This window comes from Ostrea edulis, chromosome 10, assembly GCF_947568905.1.
Source record: "Ostrea edulis chromosome 10, xbOstEdul1.1, whole genome shotgun sequence".
NCBI lineage: Eukaryota > Metazoa > Mollusca > Bivalvia > Ostreida > Ostreidae > Ostrea > Ostrea edulis.
In genome coordinates this window covers 25,209,386-25,233,549 of record NC_079173.1, presented here as the reverse complement: position 1 = coordinate 25,233,549, position 24,164 = coordinate 25,209,386, and the positions used below count along the sequence as shown (strand labels likewise).

General features: G+C 35.7%; 3 protein-coding genes across 3 annotated transcripts; 2 read left to right on the top strand and 1 right to left on the bottom strand.

Annotated features, from left to right (window-relative positions):
- Nucleotides 1-441: 441 nt before the first annotated feature.
- On the bottom strand, nt 442-7,686 carry LOC125665624 (ASNSD1 upstream open reading frame protein-like). Its single transcript, XM_048898364.2, has 4 exons — nt 7,358-7,686; nt 4,420-4,473; nt 1,771-1,846; nt 442-754 (listed from the first exon to the last, which is right to left on the bottom strand). Exons 1-4 carry the CDS (start codon nt 7,376-7,378, stop codon nt 621-623), a joined length of 285 nt encoding a protein of 94 aa, XP_048754321.1. The 5' UTR covers nt 7,379-7,686; the 3' UTR covers nt 442-620.
- A 204-nt stretch (nt 7,687-7,890) lies between these two features.
- LOC125665623 (ORM1-like protein 1) lies at nt 7,891-18,422 on the top strand. The gene is made up of 4 exons (XM_048898362.2): nt 7,891-7,956; nt 11,045-11,224; nt 13,302-13,453; nt 14,050-18,422. The coding sequence occupies exons 2-4, from the start codon at nt 11,051-11,053 to the stop codon at nt 14,183-14,185; spliced, it is 462 nt and encodes a 153-aa protein (XP_048754319.1). The 5' UTR covers nt 7,891-7,956; nt 11,045-11,050; the 3' UTR covers nt 14,186-18,422.
- A 2,011-nt stretch (nt 18,423-20,433) lies between these two features.
- On the top strand, nt 20,434-21,352 carry LOC130051059 (ORM1-like protein 1). The gene is given in 2 exon segments (XM_056152340.1): nt 20,434-20,779; nt 20,965-21,352. Coding segments are annotated over 2 exon segments (276 nt in total). The 5' UTR covers nt 20,434-20,639; the 3' UTR covers nt 21,101-21,352.
- Nucleotides 21,353-24,164: the final 2,812 nt, after the last annotated feature.

The following is a 24,164-nucleotide window of genomic DNA, read 5'->3' as shown; positions in this document are numbered from 1 at the left end:
TTAGAGAAGATCTGTTTATAATTGGATTGCAGGGCAAACGGAGTTTTTCATTGTGCGGAGTGTTTAATAAATCCCCTCGCATGGTATATACACTGCTAAGTTTAAGTGGTGCAGATTTAACTCAAAATGAGAGAAAATCAAAGCGAGAAAAGGGGCACCTGCTCATAGCATGTTTTGTGAACCAGTATGTCTGGATAATTCATTAACTACACAAATATGAAATACAAGTATTGAGATAAACGGGAAGTACAATTTTTCATTAGCCTGTCATACCCCGTATACCCCTATCCACATGTTTAAAAAAAATCTGTCCCCAAGCCCTGTCATCATGCTCTCGTGTATTTTCAAAAAAGAAATTTAAAATCATTTGAAACCCCGAAACACTAATGATTATTCACAACATGTCAGTTCCCCGAGACTATGCACTGGAAAAGAAGAAGACAAACTTTGGCATCTTTAATCTGGATAACTAAAGACCCAGCATGATATAAAACTATGTAGTAAAGACATCGGGTATACACTGTATTTCTGAATGAATTCTTTGATGAGCACGATATGTACATTTCATGATTTCAATGAATAATTTATAAAATGTCAAATGTAAAATCAACAGAATAGTCTTAGTTTCCTTTGTCCATCTCAGGCTCGATATTTGAGGTGCTTTCTGTGCCTATCTCAGATTCGACATTTGAGGTGCTCTCTTCTTCAGATTTTTCCAGAGACTTGTACTCTTTGCAAAGATTTTCCAAAGTTTCTGGAAAAAAAAAACCCACCATGATACACATTTAAGGAGGAATACGGGGTGAGCTCGATTTGTCTGCACCATTATACACCAAGTGTAGTAGGTTTATACTTCATATTTAAGTGCAGTTTAGTTTAGTGTAGTATATTTGATATGGACATTCGGCAGCTGAAGAGATCCTCATTGATGAGTTAATGGCTGAAATATTGCCAAAACGGCGCAAAACCGCAATCAATTGACCAATCATTGGAGAGTTAATGATTTTAATGCAAATACAGTACAAAGTAAATGTAATTACTAGAATTCAAAATTTTTTTTAATACCAAAAATATATTTTAATGTGCATTTATAAATGCCTACATACATCTGAAAAATACCAGGTCATAATCCAAAATATTTCTGATTTTTTGGTGTCAAACTTGTTTTTTGATGATTGAAAAAAATATTAATCGTTTTCATTTATTCTTTAAAATACATTTTAAACTTTTGTAAATGACTAAATATTATACACTGGAATTATTCTCTTATATACTTCACAGCTATTAAACAAAATACGCAGAGAAAAATCTGCAAATTTTCCGTCTCATCATTTTTCAGCCAATATATTGAAATTTTCGGTGCATTTACCAACACATGCCCTGTACAGGGTGTAGATGGTGTACACCAAAAAGTGTACATCTTTGCACTTGATTACGGAAAAATGTGCACTTTGTGATTGGTGTAGACAAATTAAGCATGCCTAATAAGCATGAAGCAGGAATGTGCAATTTCTGGATTTCGTTTCCTATGGGTAATTAACAGACTACTAGACATCTCATTCAATTGATGTGTGAGATTCTGGCGAAAAAATTGTTGCTGGTACTGGTAATTAAGTTCAAACATTTGAGAAATTGTTCACTAAAAAAAAAAAATTACACAACTAATAAAATTTTATGAACTTGTCAGATGAATAAGAATATTTTACACTCGGAGAATTGGACATACCTGTGTTTTATCAGAAACTGATTCATGCACTTTTTTCTACTTACGCTTGCTTTCCTTTAGGATGTCCTCTCTCTTTGACAAGAAGAAAACATTACTGTTTTGCTGTTGCTGGTATACTCTCTTGAAATGTACAAGCAAAAATATAACATGATGAAAGCTATTACTACATGTATTATATAGAAACTTAAAAAAGATTAAATGTTAACAGTAAAATATTTACCATCTAAAATACAAGGACTTTAATAGAACATGAGCCATATTCACAAATCAGTCTGCAGACTGAATGATATCACCACAAATCTAAATTAATCTTATAACATCACAGGAGGGTGGAACTAAAATAAGGAAAATAAAGGCCTCTGACAAAAAATAAGGAAAATTAGAAAATAGGGCCCGCTTGAAAGCCTGTATCTCAAAACTGTAACCAACTATTATTTGCAATGATCTTATTTTGATAAAATGGATTGTGGTGATAAATCTTAGTGACGGAGATCATCTTAAACAAACACGAGAGACTTGTCAGTAACAATGAAGTTCTTGTGAACCTTGCGGTATACAGTGATCGATGTACTTTCAAATAACATCTACTTGATACACAGTTGTCAGTGTGTATACTTTATTACATTTCAAGTCTGAGAATGTACATTATGGAAACAGCCAGAGGTTTTTTTATACCAATAAGTCTTCAGTGATTGAGCAAGAAGAAAACAGCCTTCTCAAACTCTCACAAACTAGGTCAATACACTTTGGACTGGGCTAGCAATAATTGATCTTATTATATACTTACAATTTCATCTCTTCTTTTTTCTTTAAAAGTTTGCGGGCATATATCACACGATACATGTATATGCCCGGAAACATTCCGGCCCGCAAACATTACGTCACAATCAAATTTTCAAATTTTTCGTGTTTTTCATCTTTTACTCAGTTAAACCGATAAAGTTATTGTTAAAAATAAAATTATTGTTAGTTTCTAAATGAAATTCAAAGTATATAATAAAAAGGTTATAGACATGACGACCTCGTTTTTTGTCGCGAACGGACCTCGCAAGCTCGGTCCGTCTACGCGCCAAAAAACTCGGTCGTCATATTTTCCCATACAAAGTCTATAACCTATAAATATTAGCCTAATGGCCTTGTAATAATTGATCATATTAGCCTGATAGCCTAGTAATATTTGATTATATTAGCCTGATGGGCTGGTTGATTACGCTGTGTTGAATCTTCTGCGTAATTGATAAATCAAAATGAATGTGTTTGAACACATGAAAGTTTAGTGTGCACATGAAAGGTGAAAATAACAAACAGTGACCAATCTCATAACTCTTATAAGGAATACAACATAGATAGTTGGGCAAACACGGACCCCTGGACACACCAGAGGTGGGATCAGGTGCCTAGGAGGAGCAAGCATCCTCTGTTGACCAGACACACCCACAGTCAGCCCCACATCTTGATCAGGTAAACATTTGAATTTAGGATGATCAGTGAATTGCCGCTGAATTAAGATGGGTGACATTTTCCCAGTGTTCCTAATATACTCTGCTATGTTGGCAATACCTCATCCTTTCCTCCTCAGACATCATATGCCTTTAGTTAGGATAATGCAAGCATAAGGCTGAAAGTACATGTTTGTGTGTTGATCAATATGGTCTTAAGCTGAAAAAATTTAGGATCAGAAAGGTCCCCTTTATTGAGAGAAGACAATTAACACCATGGGTCAGTCGAGTGACCAGCATGCATATTCTGGAAGGGATTAAGATCTTTTAAGTTTTTTCTGCAACATACATGTATATCAAAACCGTGTTCTAAATGAAGTTCACCAATTTTTTTTCAAAATTTAAAGTTTCACCATCACACATCTGAGTGCATATGTACATGTATATATAGAATATCTGACCTTGTGATCTATAGTATATAAAAAAAAAATGGTCAATCTGACTGGGTGAAACAATAAAATGAGAACGGTGCTCATTTGGACAGTGGGTTAACTAGCACAGCATGTGTGGGCTAACTAGCACAGCATATAGAGGCTAACTAGCACAGCATATAGAGGCTAACTAGCACAGCATATAGAGGCTAACTAGCACAGCATGTGTGGGCTAACTATCACAGCATATAGAGGCTAACTAGCACAGCATATAGAGGATAACTAGCACAGCATATAGAGGATAACTAGCACAACATATAGAGGCTAACTAGCACAGTATCTGTGGGCTAACTAGCACAGCATGTGAGGGCTAACTAGCACATCATGTGAGGGCTAACTAGCACATCATGTGAGGGCTAACTAGCACATCATGTGAGGGCTGACTAGCACATCATGTGAAGGCTAACTAGCACATCATGTGAGGGCTAACTAGCACATCATGTGTGGGCTAACTAGCACATCATGTGTGGGCTAACTAGCACATCATGTGAGGGCTAACTAGCACATCATGTGAGGGCTAACTAGCACATCATGTGTGGGCTAACTAGCACATCATGTGTGGGCTAACTAGCACATCATGTGAGGGCTAACTAGCACATCATGTGAGGGCTGACTAGCACATCATGTGAGGGCTAACTAGCACATCATGTGTGGGCTAACTAGCACATCATGTGTGGGCTAACTAGCACATCATGTGAGGGCTGACTAGCACATCATGTGAGGGCTAATCATGTGTAGGAGGAAAGCAAATAATTATACTTACTGCTCCTTTCTTCAAGCTGGTTAATTCGGTCTCTAAAATCTTCTGTTCTTGGAACTGAATAAAAACACACAAAAATGATTTCAACAGTTATCATACTATAAGATTCTTGAGCTAGTTTGTCAATATGGATTTGTCATGATACAATATCTTTAATGAAATGCAGATCTCTCTCAAGACTTGTGGATCAGAGGGGCACATTAAAATAAAGATTCATGGAGTCAGTGGGGCAGATTAAAGTATTAAAAGACTCGTGGATCAGAGGGGCACATTAAAGTAAAGATTCATGGAGTCAGTGGGGCAGATTAAAGTATTAAAAGACACGTGGATCAGAGGGGCACATTAAAGTAAAGATTCATGGAGTCAGTGGGGCACATTAAAATAAAGTAAATTAAGATTCATGAAACAGAGGGGCATTTTCTTACCCGTAATACAATTTACAGAATGGATAGTATCTATGCACATTTTTATTGAGTTATTGACTAAGAACTAATTTGTTACATTTTTGAAACATTTTATTTAATTTTATTTTTTCGATTTAAATACATGTATATGTATACACGTATATCAACACATCACCACAAGTGCACCTCCATTGACTGCTTTTGGCTTTTGTAATTTTCTTAGCTATTACTTTGACATTTGATTTTTATTTTGCCATCAATTGCACTCAACAACATTAATGCCCCAGAGTTAGACAACCCATAAACTTGTATGAAATCATTAATAATTGGCAATATATAATTGAATTTATTCACAATTGTAACCTAGGTCTTACATTTGGTAACGTAAAGAAGGAAAACGGCTATTCATTGATAATATTGGACGTCCCCATAAAAGTAGATACCAGTAATTAAAATTACTGTATGAAAGGTGTATTAAAGTAAAAATATTTTGGATAACAAAGTTTTTCATTCGGACAAGTGAAAGTTTGAGTTTACTTGCCCAAAGTGCAAGTGAAGTAGAAAGTTAATATCTCTCCCTGAATCATTTTTAAAATATAACACTCAAACTCAACAACAGGACTCATCGTCATAAGCCACGGTTGAAATGCATGCTCCTCTCCAAGGGATGGGGAGCATATATTTCAGCCATGGCTCGTGACAATGAACAGGACTCGGAGTTATGTTATTTACTTGTTCCTGATACACATATGAACGAAAAGAGATTCTGGAGTACATGGATGTCTATGGATGTTATGTTATGAAGATTAATCAGTTTATAGAGGGTGAAGCCCTCTCAAGGCCCGAAGGGCCGTGAGAGCGGAGCTCTCCCTATAGGTAACACGCATATACATGTTTAAAAGGAAAATATTGGAAAATAATGAAAAATTAAACCATACCTATGGAACTTGAAAATTTTGGTACTAATGGCGTCGATTCGAATATTAGCGCGTGGACATGTACTTCTCCATTTTGAATCTCGTCTACTCTAGTTCTCGTCGGTCTGAGATGTTACATAAAATTCGTAAAAGCATGTCAATCTTATTTTCTTAATCAAATATAATCACTCCACAATTAACACAATGTTTGTTGTTGAGGTTAAAACGCTATGTTTGTAAATTTGCTGAATAACGACGCTGAATACGACATCACAATGTACTGTTTACATCAATTGCGTTATATTTCCCGCGTTCAATATATAGGCGGATCAAATATCCAAAATTAGGATGCTTTGATATGTCCCTCCTCATGGGACCTCTTCGGGTTGTTTTTGTTCTGTTTCGGATATAGATACTAATGCCAAAATTTGTTTGCTTCGCCCTCAAACACGGTCACGCTGTAAAACATATTAGACCTAAATCAATATAAAATTCTCATATTCATTAGTTTAAAAATGTGTGTGTGTTCTATAGTGTTGTACTGATAATCAGAAAACATCGATTAACGACGAAAAAAAGCTACCGATTCTGATGATCGATTATTTTTTTTCATAATCGATCATCGGATCCACACATCTCATAGAGCACATTCCGGAATTAGAGAGAGTATTTTCTCTTGCTGGTGGGTTGATGTCAAAAAAGAGAAGTAGGCTGAGTGCAGATAATGTAGATTTGTTTATTTTTTTGAGCAAAAACATGAGTAAATTTTGGTGAGAGATTGAATGGTATTATGAGTTAGATTAAAATGCTGAGTTTTACATCATACTGGTGTTTAGTTTATCTTGCTATTTCTCTCCTAGAAAGAGCTGTTAACTATTTGTTTAAGAAATGTAATGCTTTGTATTGAATAAAAAACAAATCTGCACTAGTACTTTTTTATGTTTTAATTTTGAATAATATATAGTTAAATTTCCGTCTCTGATCTCCGTGTAAGATTCAATATGGATATGCATCTCACCTTCCAATGGCATCCATCATAATTATGAGCTAGTTATATATCCAACTATCCAACCAGCACAAAGCTAAGGTGATTATGAACTATAAAGTGCTTATATACAAAGTGCAAAAGCATCAAGACAACATAGAAAACATCATATTGAGTTATTGATATTAGCTAATTGATATATAATTGAAGATTTTTTTTTTAAAAAAAACCTGCAAGATTATGCTTTATATAGTAAAAATGTAACATCCGATTATAATCGGAAAATCCCATTGGAAGCAGCAACCGATTCTAACCGATGATCGATTATGAAAGTGAACCGATGCCCCATCACTAGTGTTCTATAATTATAAACACATACGATTCTATAGTTGTGTAAATGTGGCGGGTGTGACCGGTCAACAGGGGATGTTTACTCCTCCTACGCACCTGATCCCACCTCTGGTGTGTCCAGGGATCCATGTTTGCCCAACTATCTATTTTGTATTGCTTATAGGAGTTATGAGATTGATCACTGTTCGTTATTTTCACCTTTCATGTGACAAATCCCTGTAGTCCCCCATCTGTCTACTAAACCATTGGGATTTTTTCAGAATCAGGAAGTCTTGTATGAATACCTTTAAGTTGCGATTCTCCATTCTCTGCTATTTCTTTTAGTCGTCTTCTTTCTTTTCTGACTTCAATCACTTGGTGTAGTTTGTAAAAAGTGTAACCCAAATACGGTACTGAAACGGCAATTAGGAATTTCTTTAAAAATACGTCAAAAGCCCGGGGTGGGGGCTTAAACATAACTACCCTTATCCATGGACAGTCAAAGAAAATACATCCACATGTTGATTCCCTAGATTCCTGTCAAAGAAGTTTGTTAAGGACAAGGTCACTCAAAACATCACAGGCCAGGGGGAAAATTTAAACCGGATACATCTTCTGCAATATAACGCAAAAAGTCAGATATGGAACATTTACAAAACCGAGAAATTTTTTTATGAATTCTAGTGGACTCAATTATTCTTTACATATATGAAAGAAATATATGAAATATATCTTAGATACTGTTTCAATACGGTGAAGCTATAAAAACCCACTACTTGTTATGTAATATTCTCTCTGCGGGAATAAAGAATTTACCCGAGTAAGACCCTTTTTATACACACACCGGAAACTGGTTTGATGCCATTATTGATTACGAATTTCCGTTTGCTGGATCACGATTTTGGTATGCTCTTTTGTTTTGATATACAAATTTAATGATGACCATGTTAGGAAGTTGTATATAAACGTTTTTGAAAACTATTTAACACAGTCCGTTTTAGTGTGTGTTTCAATGAGCTTTATCAAGTCCCTGTTGTTGTCAGCATTGTTTGCTGTCAAGTCTAATGTTTTCATTGTTGATTCATACAATGTCGTGTCAGTGCTGTGTTCCTGTACATTTTTAGTCAAGTCCTTTTTAATAGCAAATTGCAAATTAACTACGATAGCCAAGTCTTGTGTATTTGAATTTTGCTAATAATCTTGTCTGAATTGCCTCAGTCACGTTTTACATGTTTGATGGAGATAGGTACAAAACTGAAGATCTCTTCAAACAGGTTTGGAACACTTCCACAACAGCGAGATATTCTCGCAAAAACACGATTATCCCGCTCTAGTGAGAGTAAATATATCCCGTACAGCCAAGAAAACACCTGTGGAGTAGATCTCTTCGTTTTTCATGTAAGGCTGAAACAATTCACCGAAATATCGATACTGTTCAATATAAACCCTCGATTCAATGTTCGATTCATTGCCTCGATTTTCAGTTCGATATGTTTAATACAAACTGGTTCAGTAAAATACATCAAGCTTGGCCTGTATACTTATAATTTTTATCTGCATGAGGAAAAAAATAATGTCGAATAACATTCAAACTGTTGTTTGCCTTGAGTCTAACGAAAATAATAATGAATCAGTTTAAACTACAGAGCCAATATGTATCTTGCCGTTTGGCAATTTGGAAACGTTTTGCTTTTAAAATTATGAATGTGAATCTTGGTAATTAATTTTTTTTCTCAATGTTATCATTGGTTTCTTCTGTAAATTGTATCGTATTGAAAGTATTGAATCATGGCATAAGTATTGCAATATGTATCGTATCGTGAAGGGGGCGTATCGTTTCAGCCCTAGTTTCATGTGGAAAAAAAATGCAGGGTTCGAAATTACCTCATGTCCATAAGTCCGAGTCTAGTAAAAAACGTGTCGGACTAGTGAACTCTCTATAGCACTAGTCTGTATGGACTAGTGTATGGACTAGTGAAAATCCGGAAATCGATCTCGAATTGGTAAAGATTTTAGCAAGATTTGACTGAGTCTCTTAGATGTTTGAACTTATGGTCGATTACCTGCATGGTTAAGTGTTTGCGTGACTATGACATCCTGATCTTCCAAACACATGGAGTGCGTTCGAGACTGCCGTTCTTCGAACGAGCACAAATTGTCAAATTCCTGCTGATTCCGAACGCCGAGTACACATCATGAGGACGGGTTCAAGGTACAAGAACTACAAGTAGTGTGGTCTAAGAACATGCATGTTTGTGAGCACATGTTCTCGTCATTCACGACTCTAACACAGTAGTTCATAACACTATAGCTCATGACTTGGTCAATCAAGTGAATTTTAGACTTTATTGATAAAATTTCGAACTCCTGTGACTCTAAGAACTGAGCACAAAAACAACGGGAACGTCGATCTCGAACGCACTTATGGACGTTTATAAAAGGATAAGTCGGAGGTTAATATTGTATGCTTCTGAAGATCTTGAATGCGAAATAAAATATGGTGGTCTTTTTAAATCTCTAGGTGTCAGAAACTGAATTGTTTGCAAAGTTTTGTGATGTGTTTGGTTTCATTAAATACTACTGAATAAGATGAAGATCATTTAATATGATGTACTGGACGGACTAGTGAAATGCTTTGTGGACTAGTGAACATCAACATTGATTAGTCCGTAAGGACTAGTGCTTGAAAAAGTTAATTTCGAACCCTGAAATGTGCTAAAATGTCTGATACTTCTGCAAATATATTAATCAAAACAAAATCATTCGCGATGTGCATTGGATTTCAGACTGCTTCCCTCTTACACAGCAATTTTGATGTATGCAATTTCTGGACTGTGGTGTCAATTTCAAAGAGGCAATTTGTGCATGTTTAGTGTGTGTTTCACTTATTTGGCATTGCACAGAATTTTGGCATTAGTTTCAATTAAGACGCCAAAACTCCTGTTTATGGTAATGTTTACTTCAACTGAGTACCTTAATAGGGGCCAAATGGGCCCCTGAATAAGAAATAATTTTAGCCCACATGAAATTTTAGTAGCCCTCACATGAAATTGAGTAACATGATTTTTTTTACAAGAAAAAAGAAACTTCAGGTCACATTGCAATTCATTTAAAAAATTAAAATATTAATATTCAAATTCTCTTTCCATTTCTGTAATTCTTCAAACATCTCTCTTTCTCTCTCTTATTTTGTCAACCTAGCAAAAATTTCAAAGTTTATGGATTTAATCACACACTTCTTCAGACTTTTTATGCGATTTTGAAAGTTCTAAGCTTTACAATGCTGTCAAGTTTGTAACTTGGGCAAGCTGTCATAACGATTGGACCTTTTGTGTCATGTTTTTGTAAACACAGCACATGTCATACCTTTTTGGCATCATTGAGCCATATTCTCCCCTTCTTTCCTCTTTGGTAAAAAGAGACGCTTTCTTTTTATTTCAAGTAACCTTTGCATTGTTCAACTTCTTCTGGTTTACGTTTTGGAAGGTTTGATACGGAATGTCTTGCCAAGTGGCAAAACCTCAACAGGAAATTGAACTTTGATTATATTAGGACTCGGATCAGTAAGAAAGAAAAATGTTGATTGGACAATTACGGTTGCCAAGTGGGCGATGAGAACAGAAATTTGGGGTTCCCACAAGCAAAGTATAGTCGTTAATGCAAGTGGTAATTTGGAACCTTGTTTACTTTCTCACTAAAGAGGAATAATCACGTTTTAGCAAGAAGATCTCGCTATAGGGGAAGTGTTCCCAACCTGTTTGAAAAAATTTGATGTTTTATTGCCTTTTTTTTTTTTTTTTTTTACATTCCCACCTAAAGTTTTGATATCCAAGTACATTTACACATTTATCAAAGGTTTACTTCCTTACAACTTCAATTATAGATTTGTTCTTCTCTTTGAAGGCACTCTACCAGATATTGAACATATTCTATTTCCTGTTGTAATTTTAGATTTATTTCATGGAAGGAATTTATTTTTCATCTATTTTTAGCTTAGGATGAATATAGGTACAGCAACGAGTGAGGAAAACCCCACCCATTCCTACCTGGGCTCGCGTGGAATCTGGATTACATACGTCCTTATCGTGCTGATCACGCACTTCATGCTACTCACAATTCCCTTCTTCTCAGTAGCTGTGGCATGGACTCTCACAAATGTCATTCACTGCATCGTAAGTATCAGTTTTAAAATACAGAGAATTCTTTTGTAAACTAATTGGATTAATGATTTGGTCTTGGTTTCTGTTGCTTTTGCACACTATGTTTCAAGTAGGAGTCCCTTAACCAGCCTGACATTTATCTGCTGTATTGACAATGAATGATCGCCAGCTAATGTTATGTATACACTGTTAACCATTGAGTCACAGTTTTCTCTGTCTGATACCCTCCGCCGTTGTCAGAATTTGAACACTTTTAAAAAACATTTTAAAACACATCTATTTAGACTTGCATATTATTAGTATTATAGGTGGTTAAATCTTTATGGTTTCTTTACCATCATTTTAACAGGACTTTTTCAAGTGTATAATTGTATATTTATTTCAACTATTGTATTTTATTTCATTTGATTGTATGATGTGGAACTCTTTTCATGCATATCATGTTTTAGATTTTAGTAATTTTATTTTACATTATTGATGTTTTTCTAGCATTGTTTTGATATTATCTGTCTTAATGCTATTATAATTTCCTTTTACTACTTTTATAACATGCTGTATCATTTTTATTGTGTGCAGGGCCTTAGAGTGGTTATTTATAGTCATATTAGGGCGCTATATAAATAAATATTATTATATTTCTTACATATCGGTTATTTGAATGATATCTTCAGTTCAAACAATCAGCGCCATAAATGGAATTCTATTTTTTTGGCATTGGCGGCTGACCCGCTAAAATCAATGCAGTTTGAGAAAATTTTATTGATTTTTTTTTTATCCCCTAAATTTTTTTATTTCAATATATTAATCCGGATTTTTTCAACATTTCCGTTTACATGCAATATTACTTCCACGCTGTAACCTATTTGCTCTCCTATTCAGATAAAAATGGTGCTTTGATTATTAAAATTTTACATATATTAGGGGGGGAGGATAGATGAAGTAAAAGAATTTGGTAGTGTCAAATGTCGTTGAGAATGCCAAAAGTTATTTTCTTTATGAATTAATCACCATTTTGCAGTTATGATCTACCTCACTAAATGAAAGCAAATATTTTAATTGAATTCATTCAGATCACTGGTAATATAGAAGTTAAAGTAAACAAGTACACATGAATGACAGTCATATTTTCATGCCCCCATAATCAACCTACTTGTACGTGGGTATACATACAGTGTTTTGGCTTATCTGTTTGTCCACAAAACTTTAACCTTTGTCATATTTTTGAATGGATGGTGATCTTGGGCTTTCATATTTCACATGTGTATTCTTGTAGCAAGAACTTTCTTTGGGTACCAAAATTTTGGACCTTGTGACCTTTTCCTTGTTTTGAAAAACTTTATCCTTGACCATATTTTTTGAATGGTTGATGATAGGGCGTTCCTATTTCACATGTGTATTCCTTTCATTAGGCAGCAAGATTTTTGACCACATGACCTTGAAGTTTGACTTACTTTTGAAAAACTTTGACCTTGGCCATGACTTTGAGTGGTTAGTGCTAAGGCTTTCATATTTCACACCATCTTGTGTATTCCTTGTGACAAGTATGAAAATTTTTGACATAATTGACCTTGGCCATATGGAGGCTTCAGTTTTTTCCCCAAAAAACTTGTCAAATCAATAACAAAACTAAATTTTGAGATAGTATCATATGCTTTATATCAGTTGAAATTATTTGGAATAGACGTCCCTCCATGATTAAAATTTCTTTTCCAAGTTTGGGGATGCTGACAGCTATTGATGCTAATGATATTAATCTCCATAACAACTGTTTTGAAAATGACTCAGTGTTTAACCAAGTTGCCACACTTAGTTTAGTAAGTTTATATTGTTGATTTTTAATTTCCTGAAATAAAAAAATTACAGCATATTGCATTTGGTCTCTGTCTTGTCTGTTAGACTGAGTGTTAGTCTGTCTTTCTGCACCATACCTTTAATTGTAATTTTTTAACTATATACTCCACATGTGCTGAACTAAGACGCTAAACATGTTAAAGGTATGTCAGATTAGTCAAGATCAAAGTTCTTACAAAAGGACACAACATCATTTTGGGATATAATACTTCTCAAATACATTTTTTTAAATTTACAGATAACTTATTTCATGCTGCATGTCACAAAAGGCACTCCATGGGGCACTCCAGAACAAGGAAAAGCCCGGACTCAAACACAGTGGGAACAAATTGACTGTGGACAGCAGTTTACTCCAACTAAGAAATTCTTGACCATCGTTCCCATAGTAATGTAAGCAGTTTATTATGCCCCCTTCAAAGAAGAGGGGCTTATTGGTTTGCACTTGTCGGTCAGTAGACCACATTATCTCAATACTTTGAGAACCATTCACTTGATCGTCATGATATTTCATATGTGGGTTGGTAATGAGTAGGAGAGGACCCCTATTGTTTTTCAGGTCAAAATGTCACGGTCTCCTATATTTTAAGAATTATTTGCTTGATTGACACCAAACCTGGTGTACACTGGTACAGCATAAGGAGTAGATGACCCCTATTGATTTTTAGGTCACTTGGTCAATCTACTCCCGACATTGGAAGATATTGTCTGCTCAATATTTCGAATTGGTGATACTACTATCAATCAAATTATGCATGTGAATTGTGTATAACCCTTTTCAATTTTGCACCATCGGGGCATATATGTTTTACAAACATCTCTTGTTGAAACTTAAGATAGTAGAAGAAATTTGATAAATTGAATCCATATTTTATGCATATATAAATTTTGATGTTGACCTTCAATTTGACTCTGAATGGTTTTGGTGTCTTTTAAGTCGCCTATGTTGAATCCACTTTCTTCTGAAAGTTATTATTTAATCATTGCAGATTTTTCCTGGCCAGTTTTTACACTAAATATGATTCAACACACTTCTTCATAAACCTGGCAGCCTTAGGTCTCAGTGTCATACCCAAACTCCCCCAGCTTCACGGGGTACGGATCTTCAATATCAACAAGTGGTGAAACGGAACACTGATTCACTGCTTGGACTGGACTGGTGGGCGGGGGGATACAGTAGCATGTTTTTTTTCCAAGGGAGACAATTTTGTCAACTGGTGATGATATTCCTGGGAAGAGACAATCACAGTATATTACATGCTGAAGGAGCTGAGGAGACTTTTTAAAATTTGTGATAGTGTTGCATAATTTAATGTCTTAGTATAAAGTGAGGGTTTGTAACTAGGAGTGGATATAAATGCGGTGTTATGAAGTTGTGTGAGATTGCATAGATATTAAAACAGTATCTATAGTAATTTATGTGTGGGTGCATATGTCTACACAGGTAGTGTTTATCTCAACTTACCGAGTGTGTTTCCATGTTGGGTAATTTGACCTTGACAAGTAAAATGAAGATGCATGACAGATGACTGAGTGTAAAACATATTTCGAGCAGATAGTTGTAACTACCTTTCTGATCACCTAATCAACCTACCTACTTTAAACATTGTCCACTAGATTATTATTTATGTGTGTGTGTGTATATATATATATATATATATATATAATTTGTATATATACAGTAACACATTAAACAGACTGACTGAGCTATTGGTATAAATAAGAAAATGTCTCTCGATAAAATTAATTTGGAATAAGAATAGGAATAACATAACACTGCAGATATTTCCCCCCCAGTGGTTACTACTTAGACAGCACGCACATTGTCCCTGGGAGACCCTTAGTTGGATAATCATGCATTATGTTTTCTGTGACTACATTTACATGCATTTGTATTATGAATATTAAATTATAACATCTTCATTGGTCTGATTTTAAGAAACACACCTTTTAACAAAGATTATTTGCAAATTTAACTGGACAGCGGTTTTTGTTTGTAAAAAAATTCTTGTGTCCACGATCTCTACGAAAAGTTGATGCTTCAGTCTGGAAACCAGACATATATGTTTCTGGAAATCTATTAAATTTCTTAGCAAATTTTGATGTGTCTTGGAAGATGTTCTCATTTTGAGAGCTACATGTATAACTCTGTTTTGTAAAAATAGTGGTATGATGCATTGTTTTTAATTATCATGCAATTATTTCAATGAATTAAATTCCGTCAAACATCAGCTCTATTGATGAATATCCAAATATTTTTTGGCATCTTTTACAATCATTGGTGTATAATTGGAATGATAAGGAGGATAATGGCATATATATACAGTAGAACATGGATACAGTGAACATGCTTATGATGAAGTCACACTTACAGCGAAGTGATTTTTATACCTTGTAGTTATAAACAATTATGAACTCATTGTATATAAAGAATTGCATTAATAATGAATCAAAATTGTTTGTCCCCAGCACTTTGCTGTAAGTGTGTATTACTGTAGTGAGATACATCTGGTTACCAATCCATAATTACATGTATAAAATTGTGCTAGTGCATTAGTTTATTGTGTACATAGTTGCTATGGTTTTCAGGGGCAGATCCAGGAAGTTTTGAAAGGGGAGGGGGGGGGGGGGGTTCTACCATTAATTTTGGTTTTCAAAGGTGGTGGGGGTGGTTCCACCCTCAAAATGCATGATTTGTACCTTTTTTTTAAAGTAAAATTTTCTGACAAAAATAGGGGGAGGGGTTCTGCACCCCCTCCCCTCTGGATCTGCCACTGACTTTAGCCATGATGATTTGATTGTTTCTTTAATGAAATGGAGACGGTACAAGAGTATGATGTTCACCAATGGTTGGACTGCTGGCGGTCCCGCATATTTGGCGAGGGCATTTGTAAAAAGAAAATTGTTTTCTGTACCCATGTCAGTATTTTTAGTAATTGAATTTGTCTCCTTTGTCCCGATTGGTCCACTGATCTCCAGGATTTTACAATTGAAATCTTAATTGGAAAATAAATCTAGAAGTCTATTTTGAAAAATTTGTTTGTAAATACATGCATGTATGAAATCTGTTGGGGTTTTATGTACGTTTTTTGTCACGCATCTTAGTGTGCATCAAAATTCCACAACATTCCAAGGGACGTGCAGTAATGCTGATTCCAGACAAACAAATAATTAACGTCTATTCACCTGGTCAGTCATGAAATATTTAATATTTTTTTCTGCAGTGAAGGACTGCAAAAGGTAAAGACTGTATGTCCAGGTCTCGAAATTAACACATGCCTGTCAGTCCGTGACTGGTTAAAAGTCTGGCGGACTGACTGACATTTGTTTTAGTCAGTCCGATGGAACTAGTTAATTTCCTAAAGCATCATTTTGGAAAATATACTTATGAAATTTTATACACACATTTAGCATGCTTCGATCTGTAAATATTAGACGAATCTGGTTCGTAAGTATAAATCCGACATTTAACTGTTACAATATTGTCTGAGGCATATTGAGTTAAATTTTATTTTAATAACATAAACGAAATATGATTTATTATTTCTGGAAAACTGTTGGACTGGTAAATTTTTCTGCGGACTGGTTGAAATTATACCCCCATCAGTCCGGCTGGACTGGTGACATAAAAAGTTAGCTTCAAGCCCTGATGTCCCCCTCAAGATTGGCAGTCATTCTTTTGTTTCAAAGTCAAGTGTATTTTCTGCAACAACCATGATGCAACTCTGTTATTATTCTTGGTGTTATCAAAATTATGTAGACGTGGAATTAAGATGTCGCAAACTTGATATTCTGTTGCCATTGTTTGGTATTTTGACAAAATTGCTATTGTTCATGTAGTTTTTCTTCCAGAAAACATGGAATGCAAGCTTGGATTTTTACTTCATATCTATAACATAAAATTATCTTTTCAGCACAAAAATGTGATAGAACTAATTTTGTTTGTCCAGAGCTGTGTTCTATGTTTCCTGAAAGAAAAAGGTTCTCAAAAAGAATAGCATTTTAAAAACTGAATTTGAGTAAAGTTCAGGAATTGCATCACTTTTGATTCTTGTAAATAGAGACAAATGGTGTACAAGCTTTTATTGGACATGATTGAAGTAAAGCTTAAATTGAGTTTACAGGAGCCGAAAAAGTTTATTCTTATACATGTACGTAGTCCTTTATAATTCTTGCAATAATACACTCATCTGTTATGCTGTTTTAAGAAATATAATATGAATTAAAATCTCCGTCCAAATTTTTCAGACAGGCGAGCAACAAATTATATTTTGATGCTCATGCAGACCCAGATTTTCTCGTCCCATTAGCGGTGTGGTTAGGATGCTTGAGTCGCAACCAGGTGGAGGCCCGGGGTTTGATTCTGTATCCTGGTGCCGCATTAAAACTGACAATTTAAATAACATGGGTAGTATCTATTATTAGAAGTACGTCAGGGGTCTTTTGAATACGTCGTGAAGAGAATGAAAAATTCTCAAACTCCGACATACAAATCGTACAAACAAAATTAAACTCTCAAAATGTAATGTGTCGGGCAGGTTTTTTTTTTTAAAAATTCTTTCATTTTTACCCTAACTGTAGCATGAGTTACTTGTATTTGTTTAACTGACTTTAGAAGAATATATCACAAAAAGATATATTAATGTCTTTCCTTGATTACTGTAATTATTGAATGCATTGAGTAATGTGACAGTCTTCAGCATGATCATGCACATTTATGATATTAAAATTTGTACATTCAGGGGTTTTTCTTTTCCCCTGACTAGTATGTCAAATGTTGAGACAATTTTGACTATGTGATTCAAGATTTTTCTGTAAATTTTATGTAAACGGTCATCTATAAGTAATATAGAAAGATGAGGTATATATACTCATGTTACATGAGATTATATATATATCTAAGGTCATTTGGTCAAGGTCAAAGGAATGTGTATATATATGAAGAAGAAAACAGTCACATTTGACACAAAGGATGCCTATGACTTGTATATGTTTTAGACTGTCACATTTGACACACGGGATGCCTATGACTTGTATATATGCCCTGATCCTAATTCATTGTTATTATTGACAAGGTCGAAGGGAGAACAAGTATATCAATCTTCATGCTGTATCTTACAGATACTGGAAGGCTTATTCTTCATTATGGAGGTTAGATATGGCTTTTAGCTTACAAAGTTCATATTGGTATGGCATCGAGGTATGTATTATTTTGACTCGGTTTGAATGTGTCCTGTAGGAGTGATGACCATCCTGTATATGCTTTTGTTTGACTGTGTACATTGTTTGTAGTTGACTGATAGATGTCATTGTACAGATAAGCCATTATGCTTGTTATCAATAAAATTTCTTTCAATGTAAATCTTTTTTACTTTGCAGACAATGGATCCTGGGTTGAGGGTTCTTATTTAGGTTGGGGCCCTGGATGAGGGTTCTTATTTAAGTTGGGGCACTGGATGAGGGTTCTTATTTAGGTTGGGGCCCTGGGTTAGGGTTTTTATTTAGGTTGGGGCCCTGGATGAGGGTTCTTATTTAGGTTGGGGCCCTGGATGAGGGTTCTGGTTTAGGTTGGGGCCCTGGGTTAGGGTTTTTATTTAGGTTGGGGCCCTGGATGAGGGTTTTTATTTAGGTTGGGGCCCTGGATGAGGGTTCTGGTTTAGGTTGGGGCCCTGGGTTAGGGTTCTGGTTTAGGTTGGGACTCTGGGTGGGGGTTCTGGTTTATGTTTGGGCCCTGGATAATATAAGTTCATCATATATCAGTTAAAGCATTAAAAGTCCTACATGAAAAATAACACTTTTTAAAGATTAGTCAAACATATCTGATAAATTGTTTGTTAATTTTTCTAATGTGTCAGAGGACATAGGTTTCATTTAGCATTCAGCATCACAAATAACAAGACTGTTGTATACTTTAATTGTGATTGAGACAAATTATTGTACACATACATATGCATGTACATGGATCCCATTTATCCTCAGATGAATAAAGTCAGCGTTTGTATATACAGTATGTAATATCTAAATTTGGGATGGTCGAGCCATAAAATCTTGATTACAAACCATTGTGGTACAGGAAAAACACATATTTTAAGGTTCATAATTTTGATAAGAGTAAAATGTGTTACTTATGTTTTAAATGGATAACATGTCAGCTTTTCAATATTGTGTACACGTACAACACGCACTGAATCTACATGTGTAGTATATAACTTCCACAAATACATATATTACCGAAGGCATATATATATTACTAACCACATGCCATAATCCGGTGGATAGTGTTGCTTATGGCAGCCACTCCCACCCCCCACCCCCCACCCCCGACAAGACACAATTAAGTTTCATAAGGCAGAAGTTCTGTGGATAGCACTTGGCGTTGTGGCACCCCCCTCCCCGGGCAAAGACACGAGTTTTGTAGGGCAGAATAATGGACCTCCCTCAAGGATAGTTTTTAATTTTGTTTTCTTTTTAAAAGAATTTCTTGCTCTATCCGACATTTTGGCGTGTTTAATTCTTTATTGACCTCAAAAATTATCTTCGGAGATATTTCCGGTGTAGTGACATGGAGTCCAGGATGGGCTGTCAAAGTGGGGAAAAGCTGGGAAACGGCCCATAAATTAATGATAATCATCACCAATTTTATATAGATTTATTTTGACAAATAGATGAAACTCTGCGCTTGCTGAAAAAGTCGCTATATCTTCCAGCTAAACCCATGAATATTTTGTCAGGGGAGCACCCCTTAATTCCGTTGCCATTCTGGTGTATTTTAAGGTCTCAAACTACCAGAAAATGGAGGAAAATTCGCCTTCAGGAGCCCATATTTTAAGTTTCAGATTTTATTACTATGGCAACCAATTTCCAAAAATAATGTATATTGTTCTTGAAAGTACACATGTGAAAGATTTTAAAGGTCCATCATGACATCTGCTGCTAGCCTGGAAATGGGTTGAGATACATTCAGGCACCTGTCATTCTGGAAGTAAAAAATCAACAAAAATGAGGAAAATATATCCATTTTCCACCGCTCGTGATTCAAAAAAAAAAAATTCCCAGTATAATGACAGATTTCAACTTTCAGCAAAAATCCCAACCTTTCCAACAAGGCCAAATTTGCAAAAGGGTCCTTGATTTTTTTTCTTTTTAAAATATTTTGCATATCAAAGATGCAGCATGCTCTTTTCAATTACCGTTTAAAGTGAAAGTAGAATTGCCCGCCTAGAAGACAAACTCTCACACTCATACATCTCACAGTCAGTTTCGAATCCCATAAAAAGGCACTGAATCAATGTAGAATGGTCACCTCCCTATATTTATACAGATATCAATAACAATGAAATAACGTATTTACATTTTAACATGTTTACATTTTAACATGTTTACATTTTAACCCTGGTCACTTCAGCTTCGTATTGGCAATTTGCCAAGTATATTGAGACTTTAATACAAGACGGTATATAGTTTTTTCCGAATTGGTACATAATTAGTCAAGATTAAAGTTGTTACAAAAGGACATAACATCTGTTAGGGATATAATACGTCACAAATACATTTTCTTAATTTACAGATAACTTATTTCATGCTGCATGTCACAAAAGGCACTCCATGGGGCACTCTAGAACAAGGAAAAGCCCGGACGCAAACACAGTGGGAACAAATTGACTGTTGATAACAGTTTACATCAACTAAGAAATTATTGACTATCGTTCCCATTGTAATGTAAGCAGTTTATTGGAACTTAAGATAGTAGAAGAAATTTGATAAATTGAATCCATATTTTATGCATACTCTGGTATATAAATTTTGATGTTGACATTCAATTTGACTCTGAATGGTTTTGGTTTCTTTTAAGTCGCCTATGTTGAATCCACTTTCTTCTGAAAGTTATTATTTAATCATTGCAGATTTTTCCTGGCCAGTTTTTACACTAAATATGATTCAACACACTTCTTCATAAACCTGGCAGCCTTAGGTCTCAGTGTCATACCCAAACTCTCCCAGCTTCACGGGGTACGGATCTTCAATATCAACAAGTGGTGAAACGGAACACTGATTCACTTCTCGGACTGGACTGGTGGGCGGGGGGATACAGTAGCATGTTGTTTTTTCAAGGGAGACAATTTTGTCAACTGGTGATGATATTCCTGGGAAGAGACAATCACAGTATATTACATGCTGAAGGAGCTGAGGAGACTTTTTAAAATTTGTATGTTTGATTGTGTACATTGTTTGTAGTTGACTGCAAGGTAGATGCCATTGTACTGATAAGCCATTATGCTTGTTATCAATAAAATTTCTTTCAATGTAAAAATCTTTTTTTTTTACTTTACAGACAATGGATCCTGGGTGAGTGTTCTTCTGTTTTAGTTTTGGACTCTGAGTGAGGGTTCTAGTTTAAGTTGGGACCCTGGATGAGGGTTTTGGTTTAGGTTGGGACACTGGGTGAGGGTTCTGGTTTAGGTTGGGACACTGGGTGAGGGTTCTGGTTTAGGTTGGGACTGTGGGTGAGGGTTCTAGTTTAGGTTGGGGCCCTGGATGAGGGTTTTGGTTTAGGTTGGGACACTGGGTTAGGGTTATGGTTTAGGTTGGGACACTGGGTGAGGGTTCTGGTTTAGGTTGGGACTGTGGGTGAGGGTTCTAGTTTAGGTTGGGGCCCTGGATGAGGGTTTTGGTTTAGGTTGGGACACTGGGTTAGGGTTATGGTTTAGGTTGGGGCCCGGGGTGAGGGTTCTGGTTTAGGTTGGGTCCCTGAGTGAGGGTTCTGTTTTAGTTTTGGACTCTGGGTGAGGGTTCTGGTTTAGGTTGGGGCCCTGAGTGATGGTTCTGGTTTAGATTGGGACACTAGGTGATGGCTCTGGTTTAGATTGAGACTCTGGGCAAGGGTTCAGGTATAGGTTGTGGCCCTGGGTGAGGGTTCTGTTTTAATTTTGGACTCTGGGTGAGGGTTATGGTTTAGGTTGGGACACTGGGTAAGGGTTCTAGTTTAGATTGGGGCCCTGGATGAGGGTTCTGGTTTAGTTTTGGACACTGGGTGAGGGTTTTGGTTTAGGTTGGGGCCCTGGGCAAGGATTCTGGTGTAGATTGGGGCCATGGATAAGAGTTTTGGTTTATGTTGGGACACTGGGTGAGGGTTCTGGTTTAGGTTGGGACACTGGTGAGGGTTCTGGTTTAGGTTGGGGCTCTGGGTGAGGATTCTAGTTTAGGTTGGGATTCTGGGTGAGGGTTCTTGTTTAAGTTGAGGCCCTGGGTGAGCATTCTGGTGCTTCTTGAGAAAAGGAGTTTAAAATGAGCACACCCTATTTTTCTTGATTGTCTCTCCTTTGAAGAGGATATGGCCCTTAGTTTGAACAAACTTGAATCCCCTTCAGCAATCAATGAAACTCGACACAAATCATCAGATGCATTGATAAAATATTCTGTGATGACATGGGTGAAATACCGACAGAGAAAAATAGAATTTTGAAGAAACATGGAGCAATTGGAATATACCCAAGTTGTTAATTTACAAGTGACATAAACGTTTTTTCCGATAATGTGTTCAATTTAGGAGATATTCGAGGAAGTTGAAGACCATTATGTAATGAAAAGTTGATGTCCCATAATCAGAACAACATGAAAGCGAGAAGTCGCGTCTATTTGTGATGTTTGATTTTCAATTCCCTCACCAAGGACAGCAATTAATGGCAGTCTATTGTTCATAGCTCTGTCTATTGTTCATAGCTCAGTCAGTATTGTTAGCTCAGTATATTGTCCATAGCTCAGTCTATTGTTCATAGCTCAGTCTATTGTTCATAGCGCAGTCTATTGTTCATAGCTCAGTCTATTGTTCATAGCTCAGTCTATTGTTCATAGCTCAGTCTATTCTTAGCTCAGTATATTGTCCATAGCTCAGTCTATTGTTCATAACTCAGTCTATTGTTCATAACTCCGTCTGTTGTCCATAGCTCAGTCTATTGTTCATAGCTCAGTCTATTGTTCATTCTATTGTTCATAGCTCAGTCTATTGTTAGATCAATCTATTGTTCATAGCTCAGTCTATTGTTCATAGCTCAGTCTATTGTTCATAACTCAGTCTATTGTTCATAGTGCAGTCTATTGTTCATAGCTCAGTCTATTGTTCATATCTCAGTCTATTGTTAGCTCAGTATATTGTCCATAGCTTAGTCTATTGTTCATAGCTCAGTCTATTGTTCATTCTATTCTTCATAGCTGAGTCTATTATTCATAGCTCAGTCTGTTGTTCATAGCTCAGTCTATTGTTCATAGCTCAGTCTATTATTCATAGCTTAGTCTATTGTTCATAGTTCAGTCTATTGTTCATAGCTGAGTCTATTGTTCATAGCTGAGTTTATTGTTCATGGCTCAGTCTATTGTTCATGGTTCAGTCTATTGTTCATGGCTCAGTCTATTATTCATAGCTTAGTCTGTTGTTCATAGCTCAGTCTATTGTTCATAGCTCAGTCTATTATTCATAGCTTAGTCTATTGTTCATAGTTCAGTCTATTGTTCATAGCTCAGTCTATTGTTCATAGCTGAGTTTATTGTTCATGGCTCAGTCTATTGTTCATGGTTCAGTCTATTGTTCATGGCTCAGTCTATTATTCATAACTCTGTCTATTGTTCATACCTCAGTCTATTATTCATAGCTCAGTCTATTGTTCATAGCTCTGTCTATTGTTCATAGCTCAGTCTATTGTTCATAGCTCCGTCTATTGTTCATAGCTCAGTCTGTTGTTCATAGCTCAGTCTATTGTTCATAACTCTGTCTATTGTTCATAGCTCAGTCTATTGTTCATTCTATTGTTAATAGCTGAGTCTATTGTTCATAGCTCAGTCTGTTGTTCATAGCTCAGTCTATTGTTCATAGCTCAGTCTATTATTCATAGCTTAGTCTATTGTTCATAGTTCAGTCTATTGTTCATAGCTGAGTCTATTGTTCATAGCTGAGTTTATTGTTCATGGCTCAGTCTATTGTTCATTCTATTGTTCATAGCTGAGTCTATTGTTCATAGCTGAGTTTATTGTTCATAGCTCAGTCTATTGTTCATAGCTCAGTCTATTGTTAGATCAGTCTATTATTCATTCTTTTGTTCATAGCTGAGTC

Bases quoted from the DNA above. Each gene is read 5' to 3' on its own strand.
- LOC125665624 (XM_048898364.2), bottom strand. From the start codon at position 7,378: ATGGAGAATCGCAACTTAAAG. The intron at 1,847-4,419 runs GTAAGTATAATT...GTACATTTCAAG, and splicing joins CCAGCTTGAAGAAAGGAGCA to AGAGTATACCAGCAACAGCA. The intron at 755-1,770 runs GTAAGTAGAAAA...TTTTTTTTCCAG, and splicing joins CATCCTAAAGGAAAGCAAGC to AAACTTTGGAAAATCTTTGC.
- LOC125665623 (XM_048898362.2), top strand. From the start codon at position 11,051: ATGAATATAGGTACAGCAACGAGTGAGGAAAACCCCACCCATTCCTAC. The intron at 11,225-13,301 runs GTAAGTATCAGT...TTAAATTTACAG, and splicing joins CAAATGTCATTCACTGCATC to ATAACTTATTTCATGCTGCA. The intron at 13,454-14,049 runs GTAAGCAGTTTA...TAATCATTGCAG, and splicing joins ACCATCGTTCCCATAGTAAT to ATTTTTCCTGGCCAGTTTTT.